Source organism: Lepidochelys kempii, chromosome 8 (genome assembly GCF_965140285.1).
Source record: "Lepidochelys kempii isolate rLepKem1 chromosome 8, rLepKem1.hap1, whole genome shotgun sequence".
Classification (NCBI taxonomy): Eukaryota; Metazoa; Chordata; order Testudines; family Cheloniidae; genus Lepidochelys; species Lepidochelys kempii.
Window position 1 is genome coordinate 96,989,672 of NC_136387.1, and position 16,815 is coordinate 97,006,486.

A 16,815-nucleotide genomic window follows, 5' to 3' on the forward strand; every position below is an offset into this window, starting at 1 on the left:
GGAGCTCGGGCGGGCTCAGGTTTTGGTCCCCCCTTCTGGGTTGTGTAGTAATTTTTGTTGTCAGAAGGGGGTTGCAGTGCAATGAAGTTTGAGAACCCCTGGTCTAGTTATTACTTAGTCCTACCTTGAAGGAAGGGGACTGGACGAGATAACCTACTGAGATCCGTTCCAGTCTTACACTTCTATGAGTTCATAAAACTCGGGTTAAGAACACACTTTTTTATTTATTTATTTTGCAGTCAAGACAAAAGAACTTAGGCTTTGGAGAGTACCTTTAAAAACTTCCCTTGCTCACCTGGTATCTTTTTCACCCCTGTTACAGCAAGCACTCCCATTATCTAATGCCATTGCTTTTTAAATCTCTTTATTCATAAGCAATATGCTATGGTACTTCATGTGTTTCCTACGGGCAAGTAAATGGTTCACTGACTGCAGTTGGTGAATTGTTATACACATTAAAAAAAAGTTTAGTTAATTCACCTCAGAATATCTGAAGGGCTACATGTTGCCAAGAGACTCTTCATTTAATGCGTTTATTTAAAATAGTTTACAGTGAACAAGTCCACAATCAATCAATGTTCTGCATACCATATTGCTTGGGCCAAACTAATCTCTCATATCTTGCTGCCAGACCAGGAAATAATCTTTCATACTACACTGTTCTGAGAGATGCGGTTGTCATGTTTTTACTTCCCCTATTGATAAAATACAGTGTTGATTATCACTAAACTATGATGCATTTTGCGAGTAAAAAAACCGACACCATTTGGAACTCATGTCCAGCTTCATGTCTGTTTCACATGCTATATTACCTAGGGTTATCAGTTTATCCTCACAAGAGATTTCATAGAGAAGTTTTACTGTACTGTTATACAACTGTTCTGATCTCACAGGAAATTACAGTGGGTGCCTACTGTTTATTCTTAAATGGTATCAGTACAAAAATCAGCTGCTCACACATATTAGCAGACATTTCAATATAACTGAATTTGTACCTAAATTCATGGCAGAGCTAAAACCATTATGGAGCTGGTACAGCATAATATTGAAGAAAGCCAAGCTATACAAAAAGCATGCTATGACAAGAAGACAAGTGAAAGAGCTTTAATCTAGGTGTTTTGGTATTTGCCCCTACAAAAAGCATGAAATACTCTCATGGGAAGGTCCCTTTGAGGCGACAGAGAAACTGAATGAACTCACTTATCAAGTACAGAAACCCTATAGTCAGGATTTATCACAACTGTACATATTAACAGAGTGAAAGCTCACCATAACGGAGAGGCTATAGTCAACATGATATGCTATGCAGATGAGGAACACAAAGTATTGCCTCTCTTAGACTTAATGTCTGAAAGTAACGGAGAGAACCCTTTAGAGAGCATTAATTAAGAGCTAATCCCCGTAAAAAAAATAAAGGGAGAGAAGTAATGGCTGTGTTACAAAGTCGAAAAATGGTATTTTCTAACGAACCTGGTTTCACTTACCAGAGAGACCACCACATTAACACCAGTGATGCACACCTAGTAAACAGAAGGGCTTACAGGGCTACAGGGACAATGAGGGAACAGATCAAGAGGGAGATGCACACCCATTTTGGCCAGTCCAGATTTTAAGAAAGTATTTGAATTGATGTATCCAACACAAGCCTACGAGATGTACTGATGCAGACCAGGAAGAAACACCCCATTGCAGTTCTGAGCAAAAACCTGTCTCTCACTGAACAGAATTACCAGGTAATAGAAAAGGAATGTTACGCTATGGTGTGGAGTGTAAAACAGCTCAGATCCTTCCAACAAGTGGTTCAGGCTGTTAACGGATCACTCACCATTAATATGGTTCCAGAGAACAAAATGAACCAACTCCAGATTCTACACTGCAGCTTTGCAGGAGTATTAAACGTATTCAGGGGTTTGAGAACAAGGTAGCCGATGCCCTATCCAGAAAAGAGGGGGCAGAGGTGAGGCTCACATCTGATGTAATAAAAGGGCCGGGTGACAGGCAGAAACATCAATCTGAAAAACAGATGTTGAGCTGGAGTACAAAAGCAGTTCCTGAATACAAAGTTTTATTGCATCTACTGTGTTAAGTAGAACTGCTCAAAGCTGTATTCAAATGCCAATGCATCAATATGAATCAGGCTCTGAAATATTGATGCTTTACGCTAAAGGTCATGCCGAGGAACCAGAGTTTATTATGCCAATAAATAGTTTCAGACTATCCATTGCTAACATCCTGTTCCGATAGGTTTGATATCTTAAAGCAGTACTTCAAGACTCATTGACTGGTATGGAAAAATAGACAATTTTACACTAAATATGACCCAAATTTTGGCTCCAGGACAGTTACATGAAGGCCTAAGCCACAGTTATTAGCAATTGCCATTAATGGATAAAAATACTATGATGGTAGGTGAACCTATAATTTCATTCTGGAAGAACCACGTTTGTTGTCACAACCTTAAATAGACTTAAACTTAAAAAGTCGAACCTTTAAGTTTCCTTCTCCTGTAAGGAATTCTGAGTAGCCAGCATCAGTAGCTAGCAGTCCCACAAACTGCATTGTTGGCCGTTGCTGAATAAATGCTTCTACAGCTTCATCTGTAACATGCTTTCTTCCAGAAATGTCCAAAGACACAAGGTTAGGTAGGATATCTTTCTGTTCTAGTAAACGAAGTGCTATATCTGATGTGAATTGTTTGTCATCTGAAATATCAAGATGATTCAGATATTTTAGTTCTCTTAGAACATCCAAAATCTGTGTGGTCGTCATTTTCAAGCATTTCAGGTGGTGCATGGTCAGAGACTTAAGTTGATCCTTGCAGGTGAGGAGTGCAGTTATGTCAGTGACAGAGGTATTGGATATATCTAGACTTTCTAACCTTGGAAGTGATGCAACATCTGCTAAGTCTTCATTGTAGAACAGAACATTGGTAATGCTCAAAGCACGAAGACCAGACAACTGACTGAAGCATCTTTCATATGGGTCTTCCAAGGAGAGAGTTAATGAGTTCAGCACAAGGCACTGCAGGTTTTGTTGGATCCATTTATTGCTGCCAAGTCCACTTATGATGTCTGTGATTGTAATATCTGCATTCACTCCCGTAGCATCAAGTTCTACCAGCTTGTGATGGCAAAATGCTTTCCGGAAAGCCACTGCAGAGATTTTTGCTTTCCGGATACAAGCTCGTTTCAAGCGCATCTGGTTGCCTCGGAAGATGCCCACAGTTCCATCATTCAGCAGCCCTGTTGAAAAACAGCAATAAGTTTATGTTATATTACAGATTTTTTTGAAACCTATGGGGGAAAAACGACAAGGGTTAACAAGAATAACTGGTTCAGTTTACTGTTTGCAGTCAATGTAGTTATAATTAGGGGTCTACCAAATGCACAGTCATGAAAATCGTCTCACAGACCATGAAATCTGGTCTCCCCCATGAAATCTGGTCTCTGGCTGCCCAGCTCTTAAGGCAGTGCTGCCGCAGCACAGAAGTAAGGATGGTATGCCACCCTTCTTTCTCCACTGTTGCTAGCAGGCAGCATTACCTTCAGAGCTGGACACCCTACCAGCAGCCACCACTCTGCACTCTGCCTTCAGACCTGGATGGTGGGAGAGTGGCAACTGCTGATCAAGTGGTCAGCTCTGAAGGCAGTGCTGCCTGCCAGCAGCAGCGGAGAAGTAAGAGTGGCATGGTATTTCCATCCCGCCACCCAGCTTCAGGAAGCACTGCTGCCAGCAGTGGTGAAGAAGTAAGAGTGGCAAAACTGCGACACCCTAACAGGCTTGTGACTGACCCCCTTTTGGGTCTGGGCCCCTAGTTTGAGAAACACTGCAGAGAAATCACATATTTTTCACGAGTTGATCACGGCATAAATAGCAAATTTCACAGATGTGTTAATGCGTAATTTTGCCGTAATTTAAGCAGACCCCTAGTTATAATACAACATATACAAAACCTAGTCTGCTTCGTATAAAGCTGAAAATTTCAACTGGTAATTAACCTGTCTTTAAAAAAACCTTGAATTATGTTTGAGATGGACATTTTAGATTAAAACCTGCATTTATATGGACCTACCACAAACTTATGAGAACTGGTTAGAAATTTGACAAAAATTCAAAACATTTTGCTGAGATTCCTCCCACCCTCCATTTCCTGGCCGGTCCATATTGAAGGCCTGGAGTTTGATATTAGAAATTAAGAACCAGTTTCCAACCTGCTTTAACTATTTAAACAAAATAAAAAACAAAACAGAAAAGCAGAACTCTGTTACTTTTGTAAGTGGGACCAATACACTAAACAAAGCTAACAAAGCTCTTTTATGCATTCCTCATGCTCAGAATGTAGCAGTTGCTCAGAAAGAGATTCAATGTGAAAAAGACATTATCTGTGGGAAATGAAGGGGGATATGGTGGGAGATGAGGGAGCGAAAGAACAACAAATTTGGTAGCATGTGCAGTGTAACATGGCAGTAAAAAGAATAAATAAATAAAAAGGAAGAGGACAATCCAGTTTTGAACTACATATGCAGACGTCGGAAGGCCACAGTCCCCTGCAACACCCTGGTGAGACCATAACCCAAATATTATGTTTACTTCAAGGGCCCTTATTACCTGAAATATATTGAATGATTGGAAGGAGTTCAGAGATTTCTTATTTGTATAATTCCAGAAGCATGCTTATTGCTTTACAGGAAGCTTTCAAGAGCTCAGTTCCATTCCATTAGACCTGCACTTAATATATAGTTAGAAGAAAATAATGGTTTTGACAGTTTTTCGTAGTGCATTCCCTGGTTTGGTTTATCTTTTCAGCAAGGAAATACATTTTACGCACACTGCTTACTGTGTAAAATGAAATGAATGAAGGTGTTATAGCCAGATGATTTTAGATGTAATTATGCAGATGCAGGGTGGAACAGACAGACTTCAGTTAATTACTCCATGAAAGATACTATTAACTTTCTAATTAAATATCTGAGCATCTCCAGAAAGAGAGAGGATTAAAGGAATCTGATGAACTGACAGAAATAAGAACCCCAGCGAAAAGTGCTGACATCTAATTGAAAAGAAACATTAAACTGAGGTCATAAACATGGGACAAAGGACATTTTATCCACGAGGGCAGCTATCTATCCATCTATGATGCATTCAGCAGAAGTTGTAACAAAGCCAGAAGAGCAAAAATCCTTCATTGGAGATTAAGGAAGAGGGTTCATGTGGCTTCAGTGCCAGATTCTACTAGATTATAAAGTAGGGGCTGCAATGTCATATTTTAGTGGAAAACCTACAGCTACTGCCTTCAAAATAAAGATTTTACCGTGAAATGCCATAGTCTGCAGCAGTCTATCAGCCACTTCTTGGGGAAATATTCCAGGCTCCTGCAAGCACAGTGTTCCATCTTGCCTTTCTGTACAAAACTTCTCTAGGTCAGCAGTCAGAAAATTCAAGCAGATATCAAGTAAAGTATATGGAGATGCCTCCTCCTGTCGTAAGCAAAACACAACCAAATTACTGAGACATTTAGAGTTAAATCAAAAATATTGGCCATGAATGATCAAGCCATTTATAAACATAGTATTTTGGTTCCAGTCAGTGTTTTGTTAGCACAATCCTCATCACTAAAAGAAAGGGTAGCATTACAAAATCTGCTGAGGGGACACCCTATTACAAGGGTGGCCAACCTGTGGCTCTTGAGCCACATGCGGCTCTTCAGACATTAATATGCGGCTCCTTGCATAGGCACCGACTCCGGGGCTGGAGCTACAGGCGCCAACTTTCCAATGTGCCAGGGGGTGCTCACTGCTCGACCCCTGCCCCTGCCACAGGCCCTGCCCCCATTCCACCCCTTTCTGACCCCTCCTCTGAGCCTGCCGTGCCCTCGCTTGTCCCCCTCTCCCCCAGAGCCTCCTGCACACCACGAAACAGAAGGTGATCAGGAGGTGGGGGAAGGGAGGAGGAGGTACTGATCCGCGGGGCTGCCGGTGGGTGGAAGGCACTGGGAGCGGGGGAGCTTATGGGGAGCTGCTGACATATTACTGTGGCTCTTTGGCAATGCACATTGGTAAATTCTGGCTCCTTCTCAGGCTCAGGGTGGCCACCCCTGCCCTATTATCATACATTCAATTTTAACTATTAAATCTCTCACTTTGCATCCAAAGAAAAACATCCTTTTAAATGTAGTTACTATATTAAATATGATCCTACAGTAATTTAATGGAACAGCAACATCATCATAATGCAGTATGTTTTCATTCCCCTATTCCAAACAAAAGAGAGGATGTTTAAAAAGCATTATATTCAAAAGAAACACCAAGCTCCCACCATGGTGGGAGTCTGGTGTAGAAACTATGCTTTTGTTGGATACTGGTATATCATCTGCTGAAGTGCAAATCTGAAGTGCTGATTAGTTTATAGCAAGGTGGATTAAAACAGAATAATTCATTTTTAAAAAAATCAGATTTTTAATTTAAATATATTTTTCTTTTTATAAATAAATCTGTTTAAATTTAAAATTTGAAATTATAACAACCAATGTTAATGCCTAAACGTCATATAATCTTAAAATCATTTAAATAAATAACAAAAAATAATACACTGCAATAATGAGCTCTCTTCATATTTTTAATCAGTGTTGCTTTTTTAAATATATACAAACTCGTGAGGAAAACATCTTTAACTGTGAAGGTCAACTCAAGTTTTATAAATGTGTCACAATTTCATGCACTCCATTAAGTATCTATATTATTCTCAATCTTTATAATGGAGCAAACATTGACATTTCACAAATGCACGTACTTTCAATTTCTGTTCTGTACAAAAGCTTTTGCCTTCATCACTTTTAGTTTAGCAGCAGATGCAGAGGGAATACTTTGTTAGTTTGGATTAGTTCATTCAAAGTTGAAAAACTACTTGCCATCTGAGAAAGCAGGAAAGCTTGTTTTCCTCTTCCAATATATAAATAAAAACCAGGTAGGAGACAATGAGATCTACTAATTCTAAAATCTGGAAGGAGATTAGATGCGAAAATACCTTTGAAAATCTGACCCAAGGATGCAGATAATTCCCTAATTATACTTAATACTACTTTTGTTTTATAAGTCAGTTTGTTCTAAAAGAAAAATATGTATTGACAAACTTATTTCTTATGTAACCAGCATATTTAAGGCAGTTATATTTAACTAATACAAATAATTTTAAAAATGTTTGTTTATTTTTAGTTTAATCCCAATTTCCATCCAAATGCAGCTTGACACAAACCAAAAGTAGAAAATTATCTAGTGAATAAGAAATGCATCATTCACCATTTCCTAATGTGATAAAAAATGTAAAAATTAAGAATCTGAATAATGTATGTGGACCTAGATCTATCTACGCATTAAAGCAGTTAGTGTGTCCTCCTGATTAGCAAAAATTTATTCAAAATTTAGAGTAAAGGCTATATTTAGATGCAAGTCAACATGTTTTAATAGTTATACCAACCAATGAGACTAAAATTTTCTTTAGGAAAATTACAAAAAAGTACAAATGCAAAACGAGATTAAAATAAATGCTTTAAAACAAGGTTTCCTGATTGCGGATTTAAATCAACCCACGCTGCTTCAAACTTATGAGAAATGAAGAGCTGCAAGTTTAAAATAACCTCAAAGTAAGGGGCAACATTCTATTAAAACAAACTGATAAATGACAAACGGTATTTAAGTACAAGATTAAAAAGGACTGAAGATCTGTTCATTACTGTACAAAGCTGGCACTAAGTGACAATTTTTATAGTCTTCTTTTAAATCATAGCCAACATTTTTTCACCTTGTATTGGAATTATTATTATTATTGCAGAGTATTACCATGACATTAATTTAACCCTAAATTCCTTTATTAAATCCAAAGGCCAAATGGTATTTATACAATTGCGCTAAACATGCCTAAAAAGCCTAAATAATAAGCAATTTACTACATCCAAACAGTAGCAAAGTTTATAAGCATTTGATCAAGATACTTACAAACAGGCTAAACCTGGAATGCTTAGACCTGTACTTGTTGGCTTCAACATAATCAGGCAGATATTAACAATGAACCCTTTAAGAGTTTACCTTTTATACCCTTCAACAAACAAGTGATATTATTGCCAGTTACTAACTTCAGCTAAAAACCAATTTAAGACAGTTCACCCTTATTTCCAGTCTTAATCCACATAAGATTTACAACTGCCTTTCCTTTCAAGGCCTTTGCTCCCCTCCTTCTTGCTGACCAACGGTTTTTCCATTGCACCTTGGTTCCCAGAGGCTTCAGTGCTGGTATGTGGGTTGGGAAGGGTCATGGTAACTCATTTTAAGACAGATTCTTTTTGTCTTGTTTAAAACTATCCGCAGCCACCCCAGTTGTCAAAGGCTTTAAAAAAGCTTTCCCTTATCTCATTAGTTATTCTTTGAACCAGACATTCTCCCTGCTTTATTCCTTCTGTCCTTATAACTCAGTATTTTCAAGGTCTTCCTTCTACTCGCTAGTCAAGGCCCTTCTTTACAACACACACACACACACACACCCACACCCTCTCTCTTCCTTAACCAAACTAGCCCTAACTGTTTAATTTTATCTTTATCCTGCACATAGTACTACGGTATTGCAAAACATATGCTTGGGTATATCAGTACAAACGGCAAGACAGGGAATAATCATGAGCTCTGAACTTCTCTTAATAATACATAATCTTAATCTTTTAATATAGTTTTTCTGTTCAGTCTTCCAGTGCCCAATAACTGCCTACTGTTTTTAATCAACCAGATTCCATCATCATAAGGAGTGACTCTCAAACATTATGAATCATTCTCAACACTAACAACAAAGAATGCTGAGTGACTAGTACATGCTCCCCTACGGTATTTTGAAAATAATGGTGTCAATTTTTGATACATCTCAAACTCCAAAAGCAATGTTATTTTGCCTTTAAATTGAATGTTCTGGCTATATTTGTCTTTTATTCCTACTTTATGTGGCTTCCATTCTCTTACTTCATCTGCCTCATATAATCCTCTTGGTTAAGTCATTAAGATGTATCTTTTTATAAACGAACTGTTCCATGTACTGTCCAAGTACTGCATACTTTCAGGAACTTCACCATACTTTGTCCCATCTTTAACCAATCCCATGTAGTCAGCTAAAAGATATTTTAGTTTAACACAGTTGAGAGTTGCAAGCACAGGGCTGGGCACCAGAAACTCCAAATTATAATTCCTATTCAGACAAACTTCCTCTACTACCTTTGATTAGTAACTCAAAATTATCTGCCTCAGTTTCCCCATCTGTAAAAGGAAAACAATTCTTACTTGCCTCACAGGGGACTTGTAATGCTTAGAATTTACAAAAATGCTTTGAAGTATTGTTATTGCACTTTATTGCTAATTAACTAGTTTTCTTCTAAGATTTGTTGGACATCACCAGTAAGCAATAAATTTTGGCTACATCTGTACTCAAAGATATGGGGGGGGGGGTTGTCTAGACTCTTTTGCTTCTTTATGATATATAAAGGATGTCTGAAAGTCTTCTGAACAGAATTTTGGCTAATCAATTAAAAATCACTTCTCTTTAAAAGTAGAGGGGAAAGAAATTGTCTCTTTATCCTAAAATTACTTAATACATTGAAGAGCATATAAAGATTGTTGATTTTCAATCAAGAATCAGCATATCAACAGCATATGAAATCTACTCCCATTTAATATAAAGTCCCTTGCTCATGTCAACTCCAGTGCTTGTAATTTGCTGCTTCAACATCTGACAGAGGCAAAACATTGGTGATATTAATTGCTTTTGGCACCTTTCCATTCTTTTTGCAAGAAAAGCTAAGTACTTCTGTGTATCAGTGATTAAAGTTCAATGATGTTATTAGGCTTTGCTGATGGACCAGTAACTGAAATAAATTGGGAAGATAGGGGTGCAGATTAAAAAACAGTCTGTGATCAGAGATGAGCCCAGACCAATACCCTAGATCTAAACACCCCTGAATTTTAGGGGAAGTTCAAATAAAAATATCAAAACTTCAGCCCATCTCTAGTCTGATTCCATTCAAAATGCTTATTCTTCATGCCAGAAGGGCATCCAACAATATCCATTAACTAGGATTAATTACACACACACACACACACCAGTAACACCACACATCTTTCATGAACTTCATTGATTCCCATAGTGGTAGGCATTAGGCTGTTTGCACTGCTTCTGTAAATCTCTGGCAAGATGGGAGGGAGCTTGGGAAAGTTTTAGGGACAATACTGTTTTCAGTGTTCTAATGAAGTTCCTCAATAAGTGTCGGGGAAAAAAAGTGACTCTTCCTGGAATTCTCTACTGTTGTAATGTGACAATGGGGACATGCCCTATAACTATTTTATCAGAGCTAGAAGCATTTCTAATCTTCTAATGTACTGTCCTTTTCCTTAAAAGGGACATGGACATGTTCAAGATCTTCTGCTAAAAAGTAATAGAGTCTTTACCTGTATTTACGAACACATGAAGTTAGAAGTGAAATAATTTTCAAAATTTTACTTTTCTATTTATGCTGTTAAGTTTTTGCATTTCACTCAACTTGGAAAATGGAAATGAACTAGTTTTCCTTTTGTTTCCAATTAATTTCACTTTCCAGCTCTCATTAATCAACATAGTGCTGTCATGTTCAAGTTGTAAACACTGCCTAGGACTGTTTAAATCTGAACAAAAGCTGTTTTATATAGAAATATACGTAAACATTTTTATTGAAATGTGTGATTAGACTTTTGTATACACCACCTAAATTATCTATCTAAACTACTTGACAGAGTCCCTTCAATCTCAGTACTTTTCCATCCTGTCAAGTTCATATACATAAAAGTCACAAGGAAGGCAGTCAAAGAGATAAGCAGACCTCATGTGTCTTCTGTGATGTACATCTGAAAGAGTGATATATTTATTACCCAAGATACACAACAGCATTATACTGATGCAACCAAGAGTGACTATAGTTTTGCCTTATAAAGTAGAATAGTTTTCTTTAGCTTTTTAAAAGCTTTTGTTTAAAAACAATGAATGAATATTTTAATAGATTTTTTTAAGCATGAATAACTATGAAAAACTATGAAAAATTAAATTTTAATTAGTAGTGTACGTTATAAGTTAATAAAATAAACGGCATAGATTTCAGCATCTAACAAGCAACCAAATGAACGTGGCAGCCTGAAGCATAATGCCTCCTTCAATCCAAGTTCCTCTGATTATAAGCATGTAACTGAGCTTCTTGGGCAGGTTTGTCACATGCAGCAAAGAATTCTCACCTCCACAGATAAAAATAATTTTTTTTTAAAAAGGAATATTTAAAATTTCTGCTTCCCACCCTATCCTAATAAGTTGTTGATTACAGCAAGAAAATGTTTTGCTGCATATAAAGTTTCAATATTTAGAGACAGTTTACAACGGGCCACTTTGCATTCTTGAACTACAGAATCCTAAATCCAGCAAGTCCTGTATTAGTTTAAAATTAATGAAGAGGATTACTTTATCAAGAACTTGAACCATGTTTTTCCTGAATTTCTTCTGAAACAGCATAATGTGAACTACAATCACATACATCTATGTACTGTTTACTAAACCAACAAGTATATCTGACATCTTCTGTCAGGCTGGTGTAGCCTATTCCAGCAGAAAAGCTAGCTTCACTATCCTCAATAATGACTTCATCTGCTCCTTTCCAAGCCCTCATATCTCAGACTTATTTAAAAATAAAATCTTCTGTACAAATAAAAAGTAGCCTTTGCATAATTAGCTTTTATTTGATGAACGACTGTAAAAGATTTGAAGATTTTTCCAGAATACTGATAGCTCCTTATCTTTCCATTAAACTCTTTCTGAGAAACCTGTATCAACTTTGACAGCAAAATGTGTTTGTTCTGATCACAAATGCCCTATGACTGCTGCTTCGTTTTGGTCTCCATTACAGAAGGGGATATGCTCCATGTTTATCATTTGTTATAAATATAAATAGCACAGTGCTTTTTAAAATAGAAGATACAAATGCCAACTTTCCAACACAGCAGAACCACCTTGATTCAGTACTGTTGATCCAAGGACACAGATTTACTAAAAACCAAGTATTCCCTTCTTTGTTTTCAATGCCCATATTGTCAAAAATTTAAGAGCAGTCATAACTGTAACAGTAAGATTTTTTTCTTCCTAATAAGAGCTAAGTACAGAGGACTTTGAGCATCTTATCTAAAAAGAGAAGAAGTTCTTTTCCTCTCCATTTCAAATTAAAGGTGACCTTACATTTGGTTTCTTTAGGAGCTCTTGATGTGGGACTTGTGGGAGAGGAGGTGTGCCCTGATACATTCACATCAGAACATAGTTGCACCTGAAAGCAGAGTCTACATGCATAACTAGTTTCAGAGTAACAGCCGTGTTAGTCTGTATTCGCAAAAAGAAAAGGAGTACTTGTGGCACCTTAGAGACTAACCAATTTATTTGAGCATAAGCTTTCGTGAGAAGTGAGCTGTAGCTCACGAAAGCTTATGCTGAAATAAATTGGTTATGCATAACTAGGTTGATGCAAGTGTACTTATCCGAACCTAACTTTGTAGCGTAGACCAGGCCTAAGTGAGGGCTTAATACCATGTTAATGTATACTAGGGAACTTTCAGCATGCATCAGCAGGATCCACATAGGCTAGTAAGTGTGCAAAATGCTGGTGTGAACTAGAATTTACACCCCAGCTAGTATGCACTAAAGCACCATGTAAACAAGCCCTGAAAGTCACCCAACATTTTAAAACAAGCGTTCTTAACGATCTGTATTTCTAACATAGAAACAAAGGGAAGTAGAGTATAACCATACATCTGAAATTGTGAACTAGAGCTACATTTTAACAGTACATTAGTTCATTGACCACGGATCTAACTGTATTTTGCAGAGTTGGCAACTTAGGCCTAACATTATAACTAAATTACTCTTTATGAAGATTTAATTAAAAGATATTTAACTGTAAATTACACGGATATTAGAAGCAGTCTCACTCCCAGTCCCCAAAAACTAGATTTTCATGTAAAAAATGCACTGCATTTTAAAACTCCCCCTCCAAAACTCCAAATCATTTTAATACTAGGGTGTTTCTTTTAGCCTATAAAGACTTAAGCTCTCCAGACATGATATACCCAGGCAGCTGAAGAAATGAAGTAGACAAACCTCTGGTATAACTGTAAGTGGGCTGCTGGCAGAGTGTTTTCAGTGAATGACCCTCAATTTTGGAACCAGTTTCCTACCTTGGTATAACAGAACCTGAATCTGTTAGCTTTCTGGACACTCTGCAAGGCCCATCTGTTTTCCCAGGCTTTCAAGATGATGAGCTAGAGAGAACATATGGGGTGAGAGGGAGGAACTTTATGCGACAGTGGTATTACTCCTGATGGGTTGGCAGGGAAAGAAGAGTCAGTAACTGGTTTAATTTGTTATTGGTTTTGAATGTACAGAGCATTTAATAGGTAAATTTCCTCAGAACTACTTAAAAATTACATCTCAGCATGGCCATAAACATCATATGACCTATATTCATTACTTCCTTAATTAATCCTGTTTACTATCTTCTAAATACATATTCTACCGACTTACAAGGCCAACACCCACATTTTCCACTCCAGTCTCCAACACCTGCTCTTAAAGGGCAAAAAGTGTGGTTACTTTGTTTGTTTTTTTTTTTAATCTCAGACCAAACTCTTTGTCTACACTAATTTTTACCTTCAGTTAGTTGATTAACAGTTAATTTGAAGTATTAACATATTTGTAAAGACTCCCCAAACATTCGTCCCAGTCTATAAACATTTGTGTTGAAGGTAAGATCTCCACACAGGACAATTTTACTAATTATATGGGTATAAATTCCCTGTGTGGTCACTCTTATTCCAGAATAAGAGGAACTTTTTAGGAGAAGTGGGAATTAGTTTAAACCTCTTTCAAATGGAGGAACTAAACTGAAAAAGTATGTAACTTTCAGTTTAGAGACACCCCTTAGTCCATGACTACACCAGGAGATCTTTACCCATATAAGAATACTGTAATACTATACTTGCAAAGCATTCCTATTGTGGATGCATGTATTCTGGCAAAGCTGCACTTTTACTAGTGTAACTTATTCCACCACACATCCCCAAGAGCAGAACAAACTATACCAGTAAAACTGCTGTTTTTGTCAATAAACCTGCACCTCCATTAGGGGCTTCTGCCAACACAGCTATGTCAGTCAGGTGTCACACCTTTTCATACCACTGACCAACATAACTGTGCTGGCAGAAAACATGGCCTTATCTTACGCTGGTGTAACTTCCTTAGATAAATTGTGCACAACAAAACTAGCTCAAACAAGCATTAAGACTGTGACACTAACCAATAAATCTAAAGAATAATGATACTGCAATAGGAATTTAGATTCATAGACTATAAAGCAAGAAAGGACCAATAGGATTATCCAATCTAACCTCCTGCATAGTAGCTTAACTCTTCCTGCAAAAAAGTTAAGAAACAAAATATATCCAACCCCCTTGCCAGCTAAGATGGATCAATTCCTCCCCCCACCCCCATCATGTTTTCACATAACAATGTATGTTTAAACTTTATTAAATATAAGGAGTAAAGTGTACAGTTTGGGGGTTTGTTTTAAAAAAACACAGTCATTCCCACCTGGGATGAATCATGACTCTTTACAAAAAGACAACAAGGTAACAAACAAAATGTATTTCTTTCCCAACCATCTCTCCCTCTGTAATGCTTTAGTAGTGACAGAGGGAATATGCCTCATCCTACTGTTAAATATCTGTAAAGCACTAATTCAGTGGGTCTCAAACTTTTGTACTGGTGATCCCTTTCACATCACAAGCCTCTGAGTGTGACCCCCCCCCCGTATAAATTAAACACGCTATTAAATATATTTAACACCATTATAAATGTTGGAGGCAAGTGGGGTTTGGGGTGGAGGTTGACAGCTCATGACCCCCCATGTAATGACTTTGTGACCCCCTCAGGGGTCCTGACCCCCCAGTATGAGAACCCTTGCACTAATTATTATTAGTATAGCTGATGCTGCTCTACAAAAGCTTGAGTCGTGGGATTCAAGATGTGGGGCTGTAGATGTCTAGGCTCAGACTGGAGCCCACGCACTGGGACCCCACAAGGGGGAAGCGTCCCAGAACCCAAGCTCCAGCACAAGCACCACAAGCCTTAGTCAGATGACCCAGGCCAATCACAGGTCTTTTATTCTAGTGTCAACACACCCTCAGAGACTGAGCTCCAGCCTAAGCTCCAACCCAAGCTAGCATCGCAGAGTGAGCCAAAGTTAGAGTAGACTGAAGCCCTGCGGGTGTATCTACCCGGCAATCAAACATCAATGGCTGGCCCATGTCAGCTGACTTGGGCTCATGGGGCTAGAGCTGTGGGGCTATAAAAAAATGCAGTGTAGTCATTTGGGAGCAGACTGGAGCCTGGGCTCCAGGACCTGATGAGTCTTTTTTGCAATATAGACATGAGTGACTCAGAAGCACAAGTCTGTAACCCACACACCTTCTGGGTGTGGTGTTCTATCCCATCTTGTAGCACCAAGACCACTTAAAGAGAAAGATAAAAGGAGTCTGCTCTATAGCCTTAGCTAACACCCAGGCCCAGTTGCCTTTTAGCTCATAGAATATCAGGGTTGGAAGGGACCTCAGGAGGTCATCTAGTCTAACCCCCTGCTCAAAGCAGGACCAATCCCCAATTTTTGCCCCAAATGGCCCCCTCAAGGATTGAACTCACAACCCTGGGTTTAGCAGGCCAATGCTCAAACCACTGAGCTATCCCTCCTCCCCCTACTGTTGTAGAGGCTTATGCACTCAGCATCAGAGGTCCCCGATTTGGTTGCATATCTACCCTACAAACAAACATCAATGGCTGGCCCATGTCAGCTGACTTGGGCTCACTGGGCTACAGCTGTGGGGTTATAAAAAATGCAGTGTAGACTTTTGGGCTGAGGGACCTGGTGAATCTTTTTTTGCAGTGTAGACATAGAATCATAGAATATCAGGGTTGGAAGGGACCTCAGGTCATCTAGTCCAACCTCCTGCTCAAAGCAGGACCAATCCCCATTTTTTGCCCCAGTTCCCTAAATGGCCCCCTCAAGGATTGAACTCACAACCCTGGGTTTAAAAGGAGTCTGCTCTATAGCCTTAGCTAACACCCAGGCCCAGTTGCCTTTTTCTGTCCATCTTACCATTGTTTCCTGTTTCCCCTGGGGAGGACTTTGAGTGTCATTACTGATTTCATTTTATTAACATCTATTGAACCCCTGGTGATATTAAGTGGTGTGTAGAAGCTATGGGGTGACCCTGTGCACTGGTATAACTCAAACAGTAATCCCCCACAACCACACATGTGAATGGAATGGGGATGACAAGGACCAGGGAAGCATGTTTTATTAAAAAGAAACCAAGAATTAAAATAATTATCTCATTAAGTTAAGTGATATACATGAGTGACTCAGAAGCACAAGTCCCCCTGTTGATTTATTTTGCGGGAACTTGTGCTCCTTAAATTAGGTAGGCCTGATCGACACACAGGTTTTGTACCCATTTAACTATTCCAGTTAAGAGCAGGGGTTTTGTTTCGCCTGAAACCAAACTAGTTAAAGATCAGTACAACCCCGACAGCGGACGCGGCTGGATGGGTAGAGAAAGGGTGCCTGACACCCGCAGACCATATTCCCCGGAAGGCAGGCGACCCGGTCGCGCGCCCCGCTGGGCCCTGGGGCGGTTCTGAAAGGGCCGCCCGACATGGGTTGGTTTGGAAGCT

General features: G+C 38.7%; 1 protein-coding gene across 4 annotated transcripts in view; it reads right to left on the reverse strand.

Annotated features, from left to right (window-relative positions):
- LOC140916278 (protein zyg-11 homolog B) overlaps window positions 1-16,815 on the reverse strand; it is a 48,038-nt gene that overhangs the window by 25,680 nt on the left and 5,543 nt on the right. For 3 of the 4 annotated variants that reach the window (XM_073357683.2, XM_073357681.2, XM_073357684.2), the window contains 2 exons: window positions 5,312-5,477; window positions 2,488-3,242 (listed from right to left, as the gene is read on the reverse strand). In XM_073357683.2, coding sequence (XP_073213784.1) covers window positions 2,488-3,242; window positions 5,312-5,477 — 921 coding nt within the window. Of the gene's footprint in view, window positions 1-1,825; window positions 1,953-2,487; window positions 3,243-5,311; window positions 5,478-16,815 lie in introns of those variants that run through there. The other variant, XM_073357685.2, reaches the window with a different exon arrangement.